Source organism: Mycena indigotica (genome assembly GCF_014461135.1).
Source record: "Mycena indigotica strain 171206Taipei chromosome Unknown Mind.scaff0004, whole genome shotgun sequence".
Lineage (NCBI taxonomy): Eukaryota > Fungi > Basidiomycota > Agaricomycetes > Agaricales > Mycenaceae > Mycena > Mycena indigotica.
Genome location: NW_023503003.1, coordinates 2,775,483 through 2,794,843, shown reverse-complemented (window position 1 = coordinate 2,794,843; position 19,361 = coordinate 2,775,483). Strand labels below are relative to the sequence as shown.

Sequence of the window (19,361 nt, the reverse complement as noted above, 5' to 3'; positions counted from 1 at the left end):
ACGCAGCCTGTTCGAGACAAGTTCGCGTCGATCTGCATCAGACGCTCTTTCCATTCCAGATAGGTCTTGGGCAGGGCAGTGCCTCCCACGTAGATAGGACCAGTGATCTCCGTATTGACCAACTCCTCAAGAAGCTGGATCAGGAACGCATCATATGCACAAGGCTTGGCATTGGGACTATAGCCTGCCTGTTCTGCCAGCAGTTCGAATGACTGGAAGAAGTCGGTCAGCGACATCTTATTTTGACGAGTGGTCGTCAGCTTCAGATCGCTGCCTGTGCGATGTTCGTGTCCTTGAATGAGAGTTCCAGCTCCGTGATGAGATCGTCGAATGTATAGGTGGCCGCAAGCACACCATTCTTAAGGGTTCGCTTTTTCCAATTGCGCACCCAGTCAGCTGCTGTACATGCGGAAGCATCTGCAGATCGAAGGTACGAGATCAAGAACCAAATTCGTTTATGATCCGTATCGAGCGCATCAGCGTAAGCCGCAATATAAGTTGTGACGGAATCGTAGAAATTTTCCCAAAGCGATTTCTCGCCAGAGAAGAGAGGAGGGGGGTTCGTAAGTCTGACGAGACATGTTGGTTGGTGGTTGGGGTGCGGGTGCAGGTGTGGGTTGGGGTACAGTTGGGGGGTAGGAGCAATGGCAAGAGTAGCCAGAGCGGAGATTGGGGAAGGAGGAAGAGAGTCAAGGTAAAAGTGGTTGAATGGAGAGGGAATAGGGGAGAGAGAGCGGGGTGTAGAATTTCTTGAAGACTCCTCAGAAGGAGCCCCTGACGAGAGGTCAGGGATCAAAGCGCGGAGAGCGCCACAGAGGATGGACCGGAGAGTCCGTTGTCGGGGGTCCAAGAGACCTGTTGCGTGAGAGGAATCCACCGGGGCCTTCTACGACACACCCCGCTGGACGAACTAGGGTTCTCCGAAGATTGCCCCTGCGCTCCTTGTAGCAGCTATGACTCTACGAAAGCACCTGGGTTGGGCCAGACGTCTCTCTTGCAAGTACGGCGCGTGTCCTCTCGAGTGGGTCCCTTGGATTGTCGTCTCCGAGTGTACCTAGCCAAGAAGAAAAGAACCTAGAGCAAAAGGACCTAGAGCAACGACCTAGAGCAGAAGGGGAGAGGGCGTGGGAAAAAGGCGTGGGAAATTTGGCGATAGTAACGGGGTAGGGGGAGGGGTTTGGGTAGGTGGTAGGAGGTAGGAAGGTACGAGGGTAGGAGGGTAGTCTTCGACTATGTCACAAACAACACCAATTCAGAGGATGCCAGTTGGCCAGTGAAGGCAAGCAAGAAGCACCGTGAAAAGATATCGTAAAGATGATGCAATTCGAAGACTGGGGTACAAGACGAAATCTACTCTACTTATATACACTACTACCATGTGTTTACCATGCCTAATACGAGAGGCAATGACGTCATACTTTAGCCATGCCTTTACGTGCTGTTTGCCTCATGTCCAACTCCACGCTGTCAATCAACATCAGCATCGACATCTGATGATCTAATCACCATCTTATCGTCCATCTTATCTCCTCCTTGTCTTATCTTATCAACCAGGGCCAAAATAAAAGGTTTAAAGGGCGAAGAAAAAGGGTTTTTAAACCCAGGGTTTGACATTGTTGGTTGAGCTTAGTGATAGCCAGGTTTGGTCCGGATTTTCAGTTCAAACCTAAACTAAGATTTAGTGCTTGCGTTTGGCCAAACTCCCTTCCAAACCAAACCGGTTCAGCCAGGTTCAGCCTTAAAAAGACCGGTTCGGGACTGGTTTGAACTGGGGTTTGGTGTTCAGGTTCGTCAAATCCAGGTTTTAAACCAAACCAGTGGTCTGGTGTTCAGTCAAATTGGACCAAACTGGACTTGGCCATCACTAGTTGAGCTAAATAATGCAGTATGCAAATGCTGACTAAGCAAGACAAGGCAGATACAATACAAGTGTAATTTCAGGATACTTGTTAAGACTAAGTTCTAATATGTTTTAATTTTGAGAGTTCTAGTACTATATTATGAATAGTTATAATTCTGACAGGCTGACAACAAAAAGTAGGTAAAAGACTATAAGGGTCATCCTCAAGGCTAAAATTTATCAGCTAGAGTACCTGGAATCTGTCATGTGATCTACTTGATGTGGCCATTCCCAATTGAAGCACTTCAGAAATCAAAGTAGGCACACGGCAGTCTTGGGCCATGACAGTTAGGCAGCTGTCAAAAAGTTTCATAAGGCAAACGGGTTTTGTCGGGCTCCGCCAGCCGGTCACGTGACCTTATCGCGGGCAAACGCCTGCGGCCAAAAACGGAAATTCTCATTCCAACTGCTATTCTATAGCGAGAAATGCTCTGATTTCGCTCAAATTTCAGGAGGACGTGCTTACGTAATCACTCCGTCGACTCAGGCTTTCGTTGGTAGGGAAATCAGCCCCGAAATATATGATTTTCCGAAGGTGTGTTGTTTTGCTTATTCCTGGCATTCTGGGCCAGGAAGTCGGCCGATTCCCTCCGAATTTTCAGCGCTTCACGTGGTGACACATACCATCCACTTCGCCGCTTCCGATTCCCCAACGAATGCTTTACTCCGCCGTAATTTCATTTAACACCCCAAAGTTCTGTATTTCTCAGCGGTAAAATCGCACCATCTCGGGATGAAACGTACTGGGCATCAAGGGACATCACCCCTGATGTCACTCGCTTGAAAATCTGGGCGCTCCGCTGTCTAGGTATGTCGTATTTCTCTTCCAACTTCCCGTCTTTATTTCTCAAACCTTGGTGCATTGTAGCATGTTCTCAGGTCTGGAACTTGTCTGAACACGCAGTAGCATGATACCTCATGTATTCTCATCAGCTATTTGCCTAATACATCGTCGGAAAGCTCTCTAAATGGCACAAAATCGGATTCCACGCCAATTCCGGCAGTGGCGAGATCGCCCAGGTATGATGCGTGTATCCGGAGAGCGATCCCCGTGTATGTCGTAACGTGCCTGTCCCGAGCGCCGACGGGCACTGGGTATAAAACCCAGCCCCAAGTCGGCATTTCCATCAATCCCCTCCTCCCTTTCCCTCTCTCCCACTCTCCTGCTCCTCCAAGTTGACGCTGACAATGTTGCTGTCGTCGTGCCCGTCGTCTTCCTCATTCTAACTTGTGCTGGTCGTTGTCGGCAGGTGACCGGTGAGTGGCCTTTTTGATTTTCTTGTCATCTTGCTAAATATTCGCGTCGGCTAGTTGTTGCCGCGCTCGTGGTCGTTGTCGTCTACGGCCTCAATCACGGCGGTTGAGAGGTTCTTGATTTGCTGCTGACCGGAGTTGCTGTTCTGCGTTACTTGGGCCGCTCCAGCATCGGAAAGGTACGCCGGCATCCTGATCCTCTTCCCGTCTTGCTGATTCGTCTTGTTGGCCAGCTCTGCCGCGCTCGGGAATCCAGCGGCGACAACCAGCTTTGCGTCGAACGTGTGTTCCGCAATGGTGAGTGCGGATGTTGGCGTTGTTGTGTCTGTTTTGACTTTTCCCAGTTTGCGCCGAGTTGCTTGGATTCGGCTGGTGGCCGTTGCAGACAGGGCGTCAAGGACGGCGTTCGTTCCATCATTGAGGAGGCTAACACGCCGCGGCTGTCGAAGTGAGCGCGATTTTGATTGGCGTTGGTCGCGTTGAGTTGGCGGGAAGAGCGAGCACATTGTCGGTGTCGTTGTCGGGCCGCGGGGGACTGTCTTTGGTGAGCATTAACTCAAAACAGTAGACAACCCCATGCTGACCTTGTTCCAGCCATTCTCGGACTTGCTGTTCGTCTCCATCGTCATCCCTCCCGCCCACGAAATTCGTTTCTCCTCCTCTTCCAGTGATCCGTTTGCGGCTGGAGGCGTTGTTTGCCATCCAAAAGTGAGTGGCCCGTTTGATTTTCTTGTTATCTTGCTAAATATTCGCGTCGATAGGGCTGCAAATCGTGGTAAGTCATCCCATTCTTCGCGTAAGTTCATGATCTCACCTTGACCAGAAGTATTCGGCGCGTTCAGCAGGCCGGACTCGGCGTTATTTGGAGTTGTAATCGCAACAGACGGCAAAGGTGAGTCGTTTTCTTGGTTGGCTCGGCATCTTGCTGAAGTAGTCTTCAAGATATTGTCAGCCGAGCGTTGCCTCCTTCTTCAAGAGCGCCGAAGCAGGCTTTAAATCTGGTCTTGGTGAGTTATCATTCATCGCGCAATGTCGGGTTCTCACCATGGCCAAAAGCTTTCGGCGCCAAATGGGCCGGGCTTGTCGTTGCTGCCGTCTTTGGCTTAGACGTTGCCTGACTTATTCAAGCCGACCTCCAAAGTTGTCCCGTTCTGGCGCGATGCATACTTCTGCGCGCGGGGCCGGACTTGTCGCTGTTGATAGGTGAGTTGTCGATATCATCTTTTCCGATGTTGCCTGACCTGTTCCAGTCCAGCTTTATTGGCTCGGCGTTGTTGGTCGTTGTCTTTGCTCATTCGTCGCGTTGGGTTGTTGCCGCGGTGGTCATCGGCCAGAGAAACACGTTGAGCAGAGGTAAGTCCGCTTGATTTGTCGTCGCCGTTTTTCTGATTCGCGTTGGCTGTCGTAGACAGTGTCGCGCGAGTTGCGCTTGAAGGCATCTGGTGGACTGTCGTTGACGACAAGTTGGTGGGGCTGTGGAGGCAATTAAACGGATGTGGTTGCTTGTCGGTGAGTTGTTATTACGCCGCCGCCGTCCTTAGGCTGACTGACTTGCCCAGTTTGCGCCGACTTGCTGTCGGCCCGAACTCCGGTTGCAGGACCGACTCGTGGTGGTAGATTTGTCGTCGGTGGAGCAGCACGCGCGGCCGTTTGACATGGGCAACTTAGTATGCCAGAGGAAAAGGGATCAGATCGTCCTCGTCGTTGGTGAGCTGTCGTTTGTCGCCATGTTGATGCTCGTGCTGATTGTCTCCGCAGAAAGTGCTGTCCTACGCGTGGTTGAAGCGTGATCGATCGGCGCGGTACCGTGACGCCGAAGACTCGCGTTCCAAAACTTGAAGACTAATACGCTTGAACGCGTCGACGACGAAACTGGAGCTGTAGCACGTGAAAGAGGGCCCACGGCCGACCTCGGCGCGGCCGTCGCTGTTCGACATGACGGGCAGGGCAAAGTGGGACGCGTGGGCAAACACGGGCGGGGCAGTCGCAAGCCGGGCAGAGGCGGAGGCGCGGTATATAGCGATTGCGGAGGGTCTCGGCTGGAGGGGACCTTCTACTGGGGAAGACGACAACTGGGATAACGAAGACAGCGGAGGCGGGGGCAGCGGAATGGGCACAGCGGTCAGCGCGATGGCGCGGCCCGAGGCTGTGCAGGACAACAGTCTGCACGGGCTGGCGGTGGCGAATCGGGCGGACGAGCTTGCTTTGCTGGATGGGTCAGGCGTCGACTGGGACGCGCGCGACGAATTCGTGTGTTTTTATTAATTATTTTATTTGTGTGTTTGCTTACGAAGACAGGGCTACACGGCGCTGCACCTTGCAGCGGACCGGGGCCACACGCTGGTGGTCCAGCTGCTGCTGCAGCGTGGCGCGGACCGCAGCATCCAGGTGCATTATATTATTTTTCATTTTTTTATTTCTAAATTCTAAAATCGCAGGACGAGGACGGGCTGACGGCGGCAGAGCTCGCAGAGGCGGCGGGGCACGACGGGATTGTACGCATGTTGGCTTCAGAGTAGTATATTATGGCTGGTTAGCGAGCTTTTCGCGGATGTCCGCTAGTGTCTGTGGGGGCTGCAACTTTTGCTTTTGCGACTTTTGCTTCTGGCCCTCGCGCGGGTGGTACACCGACCCCGGCTTCAAAATATTCCCCTGTTTCAAGTCAGCACTAATAAATAAATGCAAGAAGACACACCAGCTCAAGCAGCCTCACCGCCGCCCCGCTCGGCACCGCGCCCACATGCAGCCAATACCTTATCCTATCCACGCTCCACTGGACGGTCTTGTTTTTCTGGCCCGGCTGGACATGCGGGTTGTACACGCCCAGCAGCTCCGCGGGCCGCGCGTCCCGCCGCGCCCGCCCGTCGACAGCGACCAGGTGGAACACCTTCGCGTGTGCCCGCCCGTGCAGCGCCAGCCGCAGCCGCATTGGCATTGTAGTGGTGGTGGTGGTTAAGAGTAAAGAAGAGGTGGTTACATAATATTGGACAAAATCAACTACTCGCGTCGGGCCCGTCGCTCCCGGGGATCAGCTGGCGGGGCATAAGGGCAAAGTAAGGGAGAAGAAGAAAGGTGCCCACCATGCAGATATTGTTCCCGTTCAGCAGCGTCTGCGCGAGGCTCTTTTTCGTGCGCCCCTCCGCCGTCGTTTCGCTTGCCCCAGTTCAGTACCACAAAGTCAGTCAGCTAGCAGCCACGCACTACTCAGTCACGTCCTCCAGCACCATGTCTGTCCATGTTAACGAGTCCACAAGACCAGCCCGATCCCGCACTCACTCACGAAATCGTCAAACCCAAGCAGCGTCCCCGTGAACTCCCGGTCGTTCTTCATCACCACCCAGATCCGCGACCCGATGCACTTGTCGATGAGCTCTGTTCACAATTCCAGCGTCGTGTTTTTCCAGCAACAACAGCGTACCCAGCGGCAGGATTTGCGACGCCATCAACGTCAAAAGCAACTCAAGATGTCACATTAGATAACACTACAACTAATTCCGGCCAAAACTGAACCCTCCCTGCGGCACACTCGCGTCCGTGAACTGCCCCACGAATCAGCTTTAGTAACAAGTAAAAAAAAAACCACACACCTGGAAAGCCCCCGCCGCGTCAACCGTCGGCGCGCTAAACGCCGCGTCGAGGTCCTCTTCCTCAGGGAAGTACTTGTCCATGATATTAAACGCCTTCTTGTAAACATCCAGATTCTCGTGCTGCTGCAGGTTGTGGATCGTGATCATGCCGCCCGCCTCCTCGACATAGTGCGCAAACTGGTTCACCCCGCTCGGCCCCGCCGCCGCCTTGTCCGACTCGCCGATCTTGAGGATGTTGTCCAGCCCGTCCAGCGCGACCTGGATGATCTTGTTGTCCATCATCGTCAGCAGGTCGCACAAAGGCTTGATGCACCCCTGCGACACCAGGTAGCGGATCTGGCTCGGCTCTTGTAGCGCCCCAGACGTCGCATTCGAAATAGCCCAGCACGCCTCCTTCTTCGTCTTGAAGTCTGCGTTTTGCAGAATGTTGATTAGCGGGGGTATAATATTCGCATCGATGATGGCCTGGATCTGCTGGGGGGACCCAGCGGTGATATTCGAGATCGTCCAACACGCCTCCTTGCGAATGCCGTCTTTAGGCGAAGACAGAAGCTGCAGAAGCGCGGGAAGCGCCCCGGACGCAATGATCACCTGGGTCTGCAGGTCGTCACCCGTCACAATATTCCCCACAGACCGCAGCGCGGGCGTCTGCACCGATGTGGAATTGTGCAGCAACAAATCAACCAGTCGTCGGCAGACGCCCGATTCGATGACCGCCTGGATCTTGTCGTTGGAGCCGTCAGACAGGTATGAGATCGCCCAGCACGCGTCAATAAGGATTTCGTCATCGAGTGAGTAGATAAGCTTGGTGAGAACAGTTAAAGCGGGCGAGATCTGGGGCACGAGGTGAGCGGGTGATGATGTTACAGAAAAAATTAGCTTACCAGATCCCATTCCGGTTGTGGCGCCTTCCCGCGACAAAAGTTGCTCAGAGTCCACGTCGCGTTGCGCAGCATGCTCAGCTTGTGTTGTTCACTCAACAAAGTCAGCAGCGGCCGCAGTGCCCCCTGACGGAGGACATAGTCCCGGCAATGGGGGCTGTCGCCCGCAATGTTTCCAAGGGCCCAGACGGCCTGCTCGCGGACATCGAGGGAGGGCGAAGAAAGGAGGTTGATGAACTCGGGAACAGCCTGGGCGTTGATCACAACTTGTGTGTGCTCAGCCGTGCCCGAAGCTATGTTCGTCAGGGCCCACGCCGCCTCGAACTAGATTAGCCACAACCGATGTTAGCGATGCCCCAAAACAGTTAATTTAATCAAGTACCTGCAGCATCGGATGTCCCTTTTGGAGAAACTCGACAAAACGAGGCACAACGCCACACTCGATAACACGCTCGATGGGCGGATTCTTCTCCTTTGACAGCAGCTTGCGGAACTTGGTCGTCGCATCCACCTGGCGCTCCGGGTCGTCAGAGAACACACCCGAAATCATGTCGTCGGCAAGCTGTGTGGCAATTAGTTACAGTGGCAAATAGGTCAAAGAAAGAGTAGCCACAAACCGGCGATTCCCAAGCACTGCTGGTGCCAACCTCCTCATCGGAGTCGGGAGTACTCGAAGGCAAAAAGTTTCTTCGTTTGCTAATGTTCTCCTCTCGTTTCTGGCGTCGGATCTCGACCTGTTGCTCTTCACGGCGGCGCCGCAAGTCATCTTGCTTCAAGGTACCCTTGCTCTTGTACGCTGGACAGACATTATAAGACTGCAACACAAGAATGACGCGAAATTACCATCTCTGCGCGCTTTGGAGGTTCGAGAGTCGGCGTCCATTGAGGTTGAGGGCAAAGAAATCGTGAGTCACGCGTTTGATGATCGCCGTCAGAATACATGAATTTCGCCAAAATATTCTATTTAGTAACAACAAAGGTGTACACAAAGACATCAAGCCCAGCTTTTCAAGTACACTCGTTCCTCTTCCGCTACCTAGCTGAAGTTGAATCCTCCTTGTGGCGCGTTCATATCGGATTGGAACTATCGTGGTTATTGTCAACAGTTTGGATGGCGCGAACGATATACTACTTACTGCGAATGAGCCAGTGGAATCCACAGTCGGAGCATTGATGGCAGCATCAATGTCTTCTTCGTCAGGGAAGTACTTGTCCATGATGTTGAAGGCTTTCTTGTAGATGTCCAGATTCTCGTGTTGTTGGAGGTTGTGGATCGTGATCATGCCGCCAGCCTCTTCAATATAGTGGGCGTATTGATTAACGCCACCTGGCCCAGCCGCAGTCTTGTCGGCCTCTCCGATCTTGAGAATATTATCGAGACCATCCAACGCGACCTGGATAACTTTGTTGTCCATCATCGTCAGCAGATCGCACAACGGCTTGATGCAGCCCTGCGAGACGAGGTAGCGTATTTGGCTAGGCTCTTGTAGAGCACCGGACGTCGCGTTGGAAATGGCCCAACAAGCCTCCTTCTTCGTCTTGAAGTCTGCGTTTTGGAGAATGTTGATCAGGGGAGGGATCAGGTTGGCGTCGATGACAGCCTGGATTTGATGCGGCGAACCGGCAGTGACATTAGAGATTGTCCAGCAGGCTTCCTTGCGAATTCCTTCCTTGGGCGACGAAAGCAGCGAGAGAAGGGCCGGAAGAACACCTGACGCGATCAAAACTTGGGTCTGGAGATCATCACCGGTGACGATGTTCCCAACAGAGCGAAGAGCAGGAGTTTGGACTGAAGTGGAGGCATGCATCAACAGGTCGACCAAACGACGGCAAACACCTGATTCAATGACTGCTTGGATTTTGTCGTTGGTGCCATCGGACAGGTATGAGATGGCCCAGCAGGCGTCAATGAGAATTTCATCGTCCAACGAGTAGATGAGCTTAGTGAGGACAGTGAGCGCAGGGGAAATCTAGTTTCGATCATCATTAAGTTGGATAAGATAAAAAAGCAAGTCTCTTACCAGATCCCATTGAGGTTGAGGGTTGCGTCCTCGACAGAAGTTACTCAAAGTCCATGTCGCGTTCCTCAGAAGGCTGAGTTTGTGTTGCTCGCTCAACAATGTGAGCAATGGTCGCAATGCCCCTTGTTGAAGAACGTAGTCCCGACATTGAGGGCTGTCACCCGCGATGTTTCCAAGGGCCCAGACAGCCTGCTCTCGAACATCGAGTGTTGGAGAAGAGAGAAGGTTGATGAACTCGGGAACTGCACCGGCGCGAATAACGACCTGGGTGTGTTCTGCAGTGCCAGACGCGATATTGGTCAGTGCCCAAGCAGCTTCAAACTTGATTTGTTGTGAGCGATAGCTAGACAACAGACAAAAACATACCTGAAGCATAGAATGGCCTTTCTGGAGGAACTCTACAAATCGAGGCACGACCCCACATTCAATAACACGCTCAATTGGCGGGTTCTTTTCTTTCGACAGGAGTTTGCGGAAGCGTGCTGTAGCGTCCAACTGGCGATCTGGATCGTCCGAGAAGACGCCTTCCACCATATCCGGCGCAAGCTTAGGGAGAATAATGAACTCATGCCTTTGATCAAAGGGTAGGCGGGCAACATACTGGGATATCAACTGCACTTCCAGCAGCCTCATCATCCGAGTCACCCTCGGCTGAGGGCAAAAAGTTCCTTCGCTTGCTAATATTCTCGTCGCGTTTCTGCCGTCTGATTTCGACTTGTTGTTCATTGCGCCGATTTCTACGATCTTCGTCTTTGAAGGCGCCCTTGTTTTTGTAGGCTATCTGGCTATTAGTGGTTAAAAAGAGTGAGAAGACTCTCATACCGTCCCTCCGGGCTTTCATCGTGCGCGATTCGGTGTCCATATTTGGCTGTGGATGGTGGAAGGCGAGAGAATAGAAAGGACGACGCGCTTGTCACGAGACAGTTTGATGGATTGACTCGCACAACTACAGATTTACAAAACCCCATTTACACCCAATCTCATAGGTTTTCCATCCAAGAACGCTTCAATATTCTCCACCGTTTGTTCCCAGAATGCCTACATGATAATGATAATGAGTATTTTCCACGAGATTTACTGATGTGTTTGCCTTGTAGTTGCTGGAATTGACATAACCGTTGTGAGGACTCAATGTCACATTGTCTAAATCTCGAAGAGGGTGGTCAAGTGGAAGCTGAAAAGGTTTACAAACCAGTTCGATGCTTCCGGTCATTCATCAACTTACGGGCTCAATGTCGTACACATCCAAACCAGCTCCTGCGATTTTCTTGCTCTTTAGTACCTCAACGAGAGCAACTTCGTCAACCAAAGGACCTCGTGATGTATTAACGAGGAAAGCGCTGGGCTTCATGAATGCGAGATCTTCAGCCGTGATGATATGGCGGGTCCGTTCCGAAAGAACGAGGTGGAGAGAAACGATGTCGCTTTGGCGAAGTAAATCAGCTTTGGTGGCTGCGTATTCAACGCCAGCTTCTGCCGCACGTTCTGGGGTAAAATTGGGGGACCAACCGACCACCCGCATATTGAAAGCTTTCGCGATCTAAGCATATGTCAGTCAGACTTGATTTTAGTGATATAGACATGGAAAACAACAGCTGCAGTCCGAGAGCCTAGATGGCCAACACCAACCAAACCCAATGTTTGGTCTTGGAGGGCGCTGGGGACTGCTGTCTGCCATTGGGGGTTCTTGGCTCGGATATTTGCATCCTCGTGGACGATGTGTCGAACTGTAGCGAGAATGATCTACATCCAGTTAAACATAGAGCCACGGATGAGTTGGATAATTGACAGCCCATATATGCTCCAATGTAGATGCGCCAGCATGGCCAGTTCCAGAGACGAGGATACCTTTTGTTTTTGCATATTCCACGTCGATAGCCAAGTTTCTCATTCCCGTCGTGGCAATAAGACTATTAACACAATTGAACAAATTCAGAGCAATGTTCAAGACCTACCGAAGACGGGGGAGTCGGTCGAGCAGCGATTTAGGAAATTTGGTGCGTTCTCGCATCGCACAGATGATATCATAATCAGCCAGACGCTTCACCAACAAGTCTTCTTCAGACACAGTGTCGCTATAAACATCAATAGCAGAGACCCTCGGGGCGATAGAACTCCAATTTGCAGAGCGTAAGCTGACGGACTGGTAATCGTCCAAGATGGCAATGCGGAAAGCAGACATGAGACGAGCCATCCTTCGGGGTTCCGTGAGTGACTGTAAATTATCTACGTGAGAACATTGATGGCTAAAATATTTTTAAACGTCATTGTCAAAAGGGTACTGCAAGAGTTATTAGTCGTTGTCAATAAAACGCGTTGATAGACAAACCTCGAACGACGGGGGAGGACCAACTTCCGCACTAGACTCGTCCAAGGCAATATGCGGTCCTGATGGACGAGCTGGTGGCGCTGAAGAAGTGGCAACATCAGCCGGTGGAGGAATAACCTCGAATTCGATGTATTCTGCCGTTTCTGCTGGTTGTCGATCCGCCATGATCAATATGCACCCTCCTCCCGCATATTTTTCGGAGCCTGTCGATCGAGTAGTCGTAGGTTTACTTCGAGCAATCGGATTCGCAGACACAGCTCGGACAGGTTGGAATCGGCTTTCTGGCGGGAAGGATATGTAGGCTAACTGAGCCGGTGTCACCCGAGAAAGGTTTGGTCTTGTCTCGGACGTGGGCTCGCTCCGTTTTGTGGGCTTCAAGATAGGCGAAACGTCGCCAGCCTCCTTCTGGCTATCATCCTCCGTCTTCATCTCGACATCCGCTTCTTCTTTCTTCTCGTCCTACATAGACTGGATCAGTTGCGCATTGAAGCAAAATAAAAAAAAGCCCACCGTCTCCATCGTGTTGTCCTCGTTCGCGGCCTTCTTCTTTTCTCTGGCTTTGACTTTTGCCGTTGTTGACAATACTGCAGTAGCCACCTTCGACACGGCCTCCTTTTTGGGTGGTTTTGTGGATGCAGGATAGGCAAACAGACTAGGGCGTGCGTTGGAGACGAATTCGAATTTAGGTGCCTACAATGCACATAAGCAAGATTGATAGAAAGTGTAGAATAATCACCTTCAAGTCACCGGTGAGGCCAATGATACCCGTTGGATCAAAGGCAAGACAAGCACAATGGGCCAGCGGGTACCAGTACCAGAATTGGCAGAACATAACCATCCCAACAATTGCATTTGTGTTCTTGCTTCCGGCACGACTTTGAAGACTGATCGTGACATTGCGACCACCCGCATCAATGAAGCCCTGTCCAAGAGCAGCACCGAATCGAGCCATCGGGTCTTCATGCTTGTCAGAGACCACTTTGTGGTACAAAGCCCGAGTTGTCGCAACAGACGCGTTGGCTGCCTCTGATTGCTGGACGAGAATCATACCCAGGGCGATGAATGCGCCTTGCCTGACGAAATCGACGCTATCCTTGGTCATTGGCTCCAGTATTTCGACCGCATCCTAACCATTCCGTAAGTCGTGCTATGTATTCCAAAGCGATTGGCTTACCTGTAAACCCGTTCCGGCGCAAGCGATTCCCAAAGCGAGAGTTGCACCGCAGCGGACGTGAGGATTATAGCTTTCACTGAGTAACTGGACAATTCGCGGTACTTGGGTGGGGTTTTTGAAGAGCAGGAATGCCAGACATGTCACTGCGGCTCTCCTCACGTCGTCGGATGTGTCCGAAACTGCGATATGGAGTAACTGCCTGACAGCATCGTTGTTTGAAGTCCCCGCATACGCCAATGCAAGGGTGTAAACGCCACCGTATCGCAGAATGGGATCCTAGTGAATAGTAAGATTTAGGCCATGAACAAGAATTATCTTATTACCTTGTCGGTTGTTAACTGCTTGATGGTCTCGTCCGCTTCCTCTTGACGCCCATAAAAGATGAACGCTACACCCACAGCAACTCCCCGGATGATCTTCTCGTGCTGAGTTTCTCGTGCGTAGGTGAGCATTTCTTTGATAGCCTCGGGAAGAGCGGTGCCCAACATCACCAATCCCATAGCAAAACCGCAAGCCTCTCCTGCAACAGCCGAGTCCGTGAAAAGTGCATCTTTCAGACGATCAAAGGCCTCCATATTTTTCGAGCCCATAGCCGCAACACCCAGCCCAAGAGCAGCACCATGCTGAACAACTTCGCCTTGTGTAGTCTTGAGCATATCTCGCAGATAGCCAACAACCGTCGAGTCTCCGCAGCCAGCATTGATCAGCCCAAGCGCATATAGCGCACCACCTTCCGAGTAAGCCGCGCCAGGGATATTGCTCTCCCCGCCAGCTTGGGGCAAATATGGCTGCACGATGGTCATGCCCTGTTCGAAATAGCCCTTGTGGATGACACCTAAACCCGCGGTCGCAGAGAATTTGGACCAGTTGGAGGCGAGGCCCAGCCAATCCAGATTTTCGTGCAGGAATCGATCGGATGTAGTCCCGGAATGCATGAAGGCGTTTTGAAGCGTAAGGGCTGTATGATATATAGAAGAGCGAGCTTCTAAGACGTCCTAAGTAGTCGTTAGATTCCAGAACGATGAGTGAGTCGAAAAAAACCTTAGTATTTCGCAATATTAAGAGGTCTGCTTGATTGTTGCGTTTGAGGAATTGGAGATAAAGCTTCACAGACTCTTGACCAGTTAAGATCTTTCGTAGTTTGTCGTACGTTTCCTTGGTGTTCTAAAATGATATCAGAGGAGAACAATAGCCAACTCGAGCGTCATACTGAATCTCCTTCAGGCAGACTTGTCCGAACACTCTCTAAGAAGTCTTGTGAGCCCCCCTCAACCAAGTCAAAGGCAAACTGTAATGCCAGGAGGCTCTCCTTCGGCACCAACGAGTTGATAAATGAGGCGGTAAGGGACGCGTTGCTCAATGTGACAAGCAAACGCGTAAGGGCGTGGACGTGAGGCGAGCTGTCGCCAGCTACAGGCTTGGGGAAGAGAGGGAAGAGGAAGGTCAAGACTTGGTCGCGATATGAAAGCGGGAAGCCCGTGTCGAGGACCCCTTCCATGGCGTAGGAAAGTAGAGTTGTGTCTTTGGTGTGTGAGTATATTCGCTCGATTACATCGAGGCGATTGGATTCGAGAGCGATGCCGATGGCCTACCGGGAGCTTATGAGTCTGTTGTGGTTGGTAAGTTGTGAGTAACGTACCTGCTTGTATTCGCGTTCTTGAATGCAACGCGAAAAAATGTTTTCGATCAGACTTTGTAGACGCGCGTCCATCTTCTCTTTCCCCGATTGCTCCTCAGCCCGGAGTTGAATATATCGGTCGATGGCCTTGGCTATACGGTATTGAAGCTAGATTCCACTGGAAAAAATGGGGCACGCACATAGAACAGTTTCAATGTATTCCTCAGATCCATTGGCGCGCGTTTCTGCCTCAAATACCGGTCCTGCACCCAGAGCGAAAGACAAGGCTTCGTCGTATTCACCCAGGAAGTAGTAGACTTTGCTAGCAAGTAGAGCTGCTGAATCTCGAGTCTTCTTGGGAATGTCGTCGTTCTCATGAAGTGATTCTCTGGAAAGAGATCAATGAACCGGAGAGAAGGTAGGAGAAGGGACGGACATGAGAGCAATCTGCTCTGAAATTTCGGCCCAGAATTGGGGAACAAGTGGAATAAGATTGTCCAGGGCATGTTGCTTGAATGTATGGTCTGGTTCTGCGAGCAGAGCAAGAACTCCCGCAGCACTCGACTGCTGACGGACCATCACAGCAATTGAAGAAGTAGTTGTAGCCGCGTAGAAACTGGTGAGGATTGCCACCCCCGGTCGGAAAGAGGAAAGTTGGAGGTCAAAGTTCAGAGAACGCGCGTCCAGCAGTGTCACAGACGCGTGACATCGATCAAATCACAACTTGCAATGCTACACCTCGCCCGTCGAGCCATACGCCCCGGTGGCCTGCGCGCCTATTCGGAACTCGTTGTTGGAAAGCCGCCCAGCCCTCAATGGGTAGCTGAGCAGAAAGCCATTGAGCATCATGCTCTTCGTATGCCGTCGTCTCACCTCAAATAACTCCACTTACCTCTCTCCAGAAACCACGGACTTCTGGCGCAAAATGAGGTCAGTCAGGACAAAAATCCATCCACTCCAATGCTTATGCCTTGGCTCAGCTACTACGTCTGCGTTCCCGCTCGTCTGTTACCTTCCGTTGTCTCCCGATATTGCCTCATCTAACTCTTGCGCTAGTCGCTATCTTCGGATTATACGTTTACAATGTTGAAATCGAGCACAAAGCCCACAACGCACACCTCATTGCGGAGAATGACGGAAAGCTTCCCCAGCCCCCACGTTTCGAGTACCTCAACCGACGCAACAAACCCTTTCCCTGGGGACCCAACTCTCTCTTTTACAACTCGGTGGTGAGTCTCATTACTCGTTTCGGATTTGTTTGACGCTGCTCCAGAATCAAAGAGACATGTCTATTGACGACTAGACTCGTAGACCAGCCCATCAGCACTCCAAATAAATATTTGATTGCCATATCACAAATTCTGCAAACGTTTAATCTGACGCTCCCGCCTGAAAAGAGCCTGGGCCAACACGACCAGCTCTTCGACAAACAACTTGCGCGAGTCAGCGCCCACAACCTCTTTATTCGACCGTTTCCGCAAATCCAGGATGTATTCCTGAAGATCGGGGCCGCGGGCGATTGGCTTGTCGAAACCCAAGACTGGAGCTCGGCGAACGATTGGCACGTAAGGTTGGTCGGTCATCTCCGCGTACTCCTCATCTGCATCGTCGAGCTGCTTCATATAAGAGAGATGGAGGGCGGCAAGATCTTTCAGATGCATTTTCATTATTTCTTCACCTGGACGTCCCAGGGCAAGCTAGTGGTGGAACATAAGCCACCCTGCGAGCGGGTTGTTGGTATTGGACTCACTTCACGCCGCATGGCTTGTTTTCTGACAGACTCTGGCTCACCGAACTCGTCCTCGCTGCTGAATGCGGAGTCATCCGAGGCAATATCGCTGGGAGGCTCGATGTTGATTTCGGAAATGGCTGAAAGGGATGGACCCTCTTCGAACTCGACATCCGAGTCACTTTCGTCGCTTGAAATAGCTTCGTCGCTCTCCTCTCCTTGCTGAGTTTTGGCCATATATACTTCTAGGATTTCGGGGTCCCAGTTGGCCGCGAGTGAAGCGTGGACGTTGTCTGCCGACATTGTAGAGAGGAAGGAGGGAGGTTGCTTGTGCCCTCATAACCGTTTCCTGAGCTTTTATACCCACCAAGTTGTGGTTTGTTGAGGGTCAAGAAAGTCTGACTCCTGGCCCGAGCGTTCATCCTTTCACGCTTTCACTATCTCCAGCCATCAGAAATCTGATCGCAAATCAGAAAGATCATTGTCGTTGACCAATGAGACGGTTTTGGGGTTCGAATATTGTGCGAAGAAATGCACAAAACGGTCGTTTGCACCCTCATTTCCAGCACATTTCTCGCGATTTTCACGCTCGCGGACTGGCTTTACCTGATGGTCTCGGTCCGCGTCAGTCGTATCACATTGTACTTGCAAGTGCTGGACCAATCAGAGCATTTGAGGGTGGTAAAAGTGAATGGTACGGGTAACGGGGTTGTGAGCAGTGCCACTAAGCACATATGGACCCAAGAAAGTAGCGAGGTCGTCCTCCAGGAAGAAAAGAAATTGTCGTTGTTTACGAGCAAATTGGCAGGGGTGTTGTGAAACAAAAAGGCCTTCATGGTGCGAAGTCTTTTGTGGGTCCAAATTGATGGCCAGGAATATATTTCCACGTTGAACAAAACTGCAATGTAACTACTTCACCTAGTTCACACAAACTCAGCACAACCAATTGCAATAGCTGAAATTCTCCAAGCTACCATGGGAAGGGAATCACTGATTTTTTCTCCAAGTTTTCATTATAAAAGTAAGTAGCGTAATTGTCCAGGTGGTATATCGTGAGGCGATCTTAGATGGTAATGACTACGCCTAAGCAAGTGCTCGCTAGCACAGTTAACAGCCCAACCGCCAGAGAAGGTGATATCGGCGTTGCGTAGACTGCTGCATTGGCTGTCCCATTGCCAACGACGGCTGCGGTATAGACCTGGCCAGCGAATGTGGTTACTCGGCCAGCACCTAGACGCACGTCAGAATACAGAAGTTAACGAAGTTACAAGGACCGCGCACCATCTGTAGCGAGAGTAAATCCTTCACCCCCCGCTGATGTTATCACCGTAACGGCGCGACCTCCAACAGCTTCAATGCGTTATAAGTTGGCCAGTTCCGCAAGCACTAGTTGAAGACACACATGTTACGCCTTTGAAAACGCCACCGCCCACGCTGGTGAAATCGCTACCTAATTGAGTCGCGATACTGGCGGCCCCTCCGCCGACTTGCGTAGCAACACTAGCAGCTCCTCCGCCGACTTGCGTGGCGACCTGCCCCGAAGTTCAACCATGAAAAGGAAAGCAGGGAACTACATACAGAAACTGCACCACTAGTGAGTGTGTCAAATATGCTGGCCACTGTGGAGGAGTGATTCAGAGCGACAGGCTGCAACCAAGTAGAAAAACGGACGTTGTGGGGCGCCATTAGCGACGGCGACGACAGAGAGGATAGCAACGATGGGACGCGTAACGAACATGAGGGGCGTAAAATGGATACGAATGATAATTTCGTTGGGGGCCTTTTATAGGGCTGTCAGTGGCAGTGGAGCAGGTAGGAGTGATGTCATGGCTCGGATGGATGTCATGGAGTAATTATGCGTTCAGCAGTCGTTTGCCGACGAGCGAGTTAGGTCTTGGCAGTGAGCGCACTTCTGTCAGGCGGAGTGGTAAAGTTTATTCTGGGTGTGACATCATCATCTTTCTCCGATGCCTCCTGCAATTATCTCCCCGTCGTGAGTGGTGACTACTACTCTGGTCTTGGCTCCCCCAGGCAACTTTCTCCAAGCGTTCTCGCCTCAGACTTTGGGCAACTAACTGCTGAATGCAAGCGTATGATCGATGGTGGTGCGGTACGTTGGCTCTGCCCTCCCTCGGTCCGCTCCCTCTCATCAAGTTAGACATATCTTCATATGGATGTCATGGATGGCCACTTTGTCGACAACATAACCATGGGTAGGTCACGCCCAGACCGCCATCGGCAACCACTCCAACGCGATTAGGTCCCCCGGTGCTAGCCAGTGTTAGCAAGGCGATACCTGGCATCTTCATGGACTGCCACATGATGGTGGCCAAGCCAGAGAAGTGGGTCAACGCAGTCGCCGATGCCGGCGGGTCACTCTACTGTTTCCATATCGAGGCAACGGGTACTGCTTACCCTTTGGCATGACCATGTTTGTTCGACACTTACTGCGCGCCTAGACGACCCCCTCCCCATTATCGCGTCGATTCATGCCAGAAATATGAAAGCCGGCGTAGCAATTTCCCCCGATACCCCATCCACCGCAATAACCGACGAGATTGGTCATGCTGCCGACATGCTTCTTGTTATGACTGTCTATCCCGGTCGCGGTGGCCAAAAATTTCTCGATCGCTGCGTACCCAAAGTCGCTGAACTTCGCGCCCGATTCCCTGAAAAAGACATTGAAGTTGATGGCGGTGTTGGGCCGAGCACAGTTCATGCCTGTGCCCACGCTGGAAGCAATGTCATCGTGGCAGGAACCGCCATCTTCAACGCTGCTGACCCCAATCAAGTCATAGCTCAGCTTACAGCCACCGTGAATGAAGCCCAGAGGCAGTCATAATAAGGTATTACATTAAGGTAGAGCGT

At 51.7% G+C, this 19,361-nt stretch overlaps 7 protein-coding genes across 7 annotated transcripts; 2 read left to right on the top strand and 5 right to left on the bottom strand.

The window, feature by feature from the left end:
* Window positions 1-5,677: 5,677 nt before the first annotated feature.
* On the bottom strand, window positions 5,678-6,089 carry MIND_00475000 (Ribosomal protein; the record flags this gene model as incomplete). The annotated part of the gene is made up of 2 exons (XM_037361557.1): window positions 5,678-5,806; window positions 5,850-6,089. The coding sequence occupies 2 exons, from the start codon at window positions 6,087-6,089 to the stop codon at window positions 5,678-5,680; spliced, it is 369 nt and encodes a 122-aa protein (XP_037221849.1).
* Window positions 6,090-6,147: 58 nt separating this feature from the next.
* MIND_00474900 (U6 snRNA-associated Sm-like protein LSm5) lies at window positions 6,148-6,597 on the bottom strand (the record flags this gene model as incomplete). Its single annotated transcript, XM_037361556.1, has 4 exons — window positions 6,148-6,307; window positions 6,356-6,383; window positions 6,431-6,526; window positions 6,573-6,597. The coding sequence occupies 4 exons, from the start codon at window positions 6,595-6,597 to the stop codon at window positions 6,148-6,150; spliced, it is 309 nt and encodes a 102-aa protein (XP_037221848.1).
* A 1,797-nt stretch (window positions 6,598-8,394) lies between these two features.
* On the bottom strand, window positions 8,395-11,837 carry MIND_00474800 (Importin subunit alpha; the record flags this gene model as incomplete). Its single annotated transcript, XM_037361555.1, has 12 exons — window positions 8,395-8,470; window positions 8,727-9,592; window positions 9,644-9,964; window positions 10,010-10,189; window positions 10,245-10,428; window positions 10,466-10,552; window positions 10,602-10,681; window positions 10,722-10,817; window positions 10,869-11,183; window positions 11,225-11,386; window positions 11,433-11,553; window positions 11,599-11,837. The coding sequence occupies 12 exons, from the start codon at window positions 11,835-11,837 to the stop codon at window positions 8,395-8,397; spliced, it is 2,727 nt and encodes a 908-aa protein (XP_037221847.1).
* Window positions 11,838-15,475: 3,638 nt separating this feature from the next.
* On the top strand, window positions 15,476-16,067 carry MIND_00474600 (uncharacterized protein; the record flags this gene model as incomplete). The annotated part of the gene is made up of 5 exons (XM_037361554.1): window positions 15,476-15,620; window positions 15,667-15,694; window positions 15,745-15,767; window positions 15,821-15,993; window positions 16,038-16,067. The coding sequence occupies exons 1-5, from the start codon at window positions 15,494-15,496 to the stop codon at window positions 16,065-16,067; spliced, it is 381 nt and encodes a 126-aa protein (XP_037221846.1). The 5' UTR covers window positions 15,476-15,493.
* A 49-nt stretch (window positions 16,068-16,116) lies between these two features.
* MIND_00474500 (uncharacterized protein) lies at window positions 16,117-16,796 on the bottom strand (the record flags this gene model as incomplete). Its single annotated transcript, XM_037361553.1, has 2 exons — window positions 16,117-16,461; window positions 16,515-16,796. 2 exons carry the CDS (start codon window positions 16,794-16,796, stop codon window positions 16,117-16,119), a joined length of 627 nt encoding a protein of 208 aa, XP_037221845.1.
* Window positions 16,797-17,556: 760 nt separating this feature from the next.
* On the bottom strand, window positions 17,557-18,231 carry MIND_00474400 (uncharacterized protein; the record flags this gene model as incomplete). The annotated part of the gene is made up of 5 exons (XM_037361552.1): window positions 17,557-17,723; window positions 17,775-17,843; window positions 17,896-18,025; window positions 18,072-18,112; window positions 18,165-18,231. The coding sequence occupies 5 exons, from the start codon at window positions 18,229-18,231 to the stop codon at window positions 17,557-17,559; spliced, it is 474 nt and encodes a 157-aa protein (XP_037221844.1).
* Window positions 18,232-18,460: 229 nt separating this feature from the next.
* On the top strand, window positions 18,461-19,335 carry MIND_00474300 (Ribulose-phosphate 3-epimerase; the record flags this gene model as incomplete). The annotated part of the gene is made up of 5 exons (XM_037361551.1): window positions 18,461-18,486; window positions 18,525-18,603; window positions 18,652-18,706; window positions 18,754-18,897; window positions 18,953-19,335. 5 exons carry the CDS (start codon window positions 18,461-18,463, stop codon window positions 19,333-19,335), a joined length of 687 nt encoding a protein of 228 aa, XP_037221843.1.
* Between the last annotated feature and the right edge of the window lie 26 nt (window positions 19,336-19,361).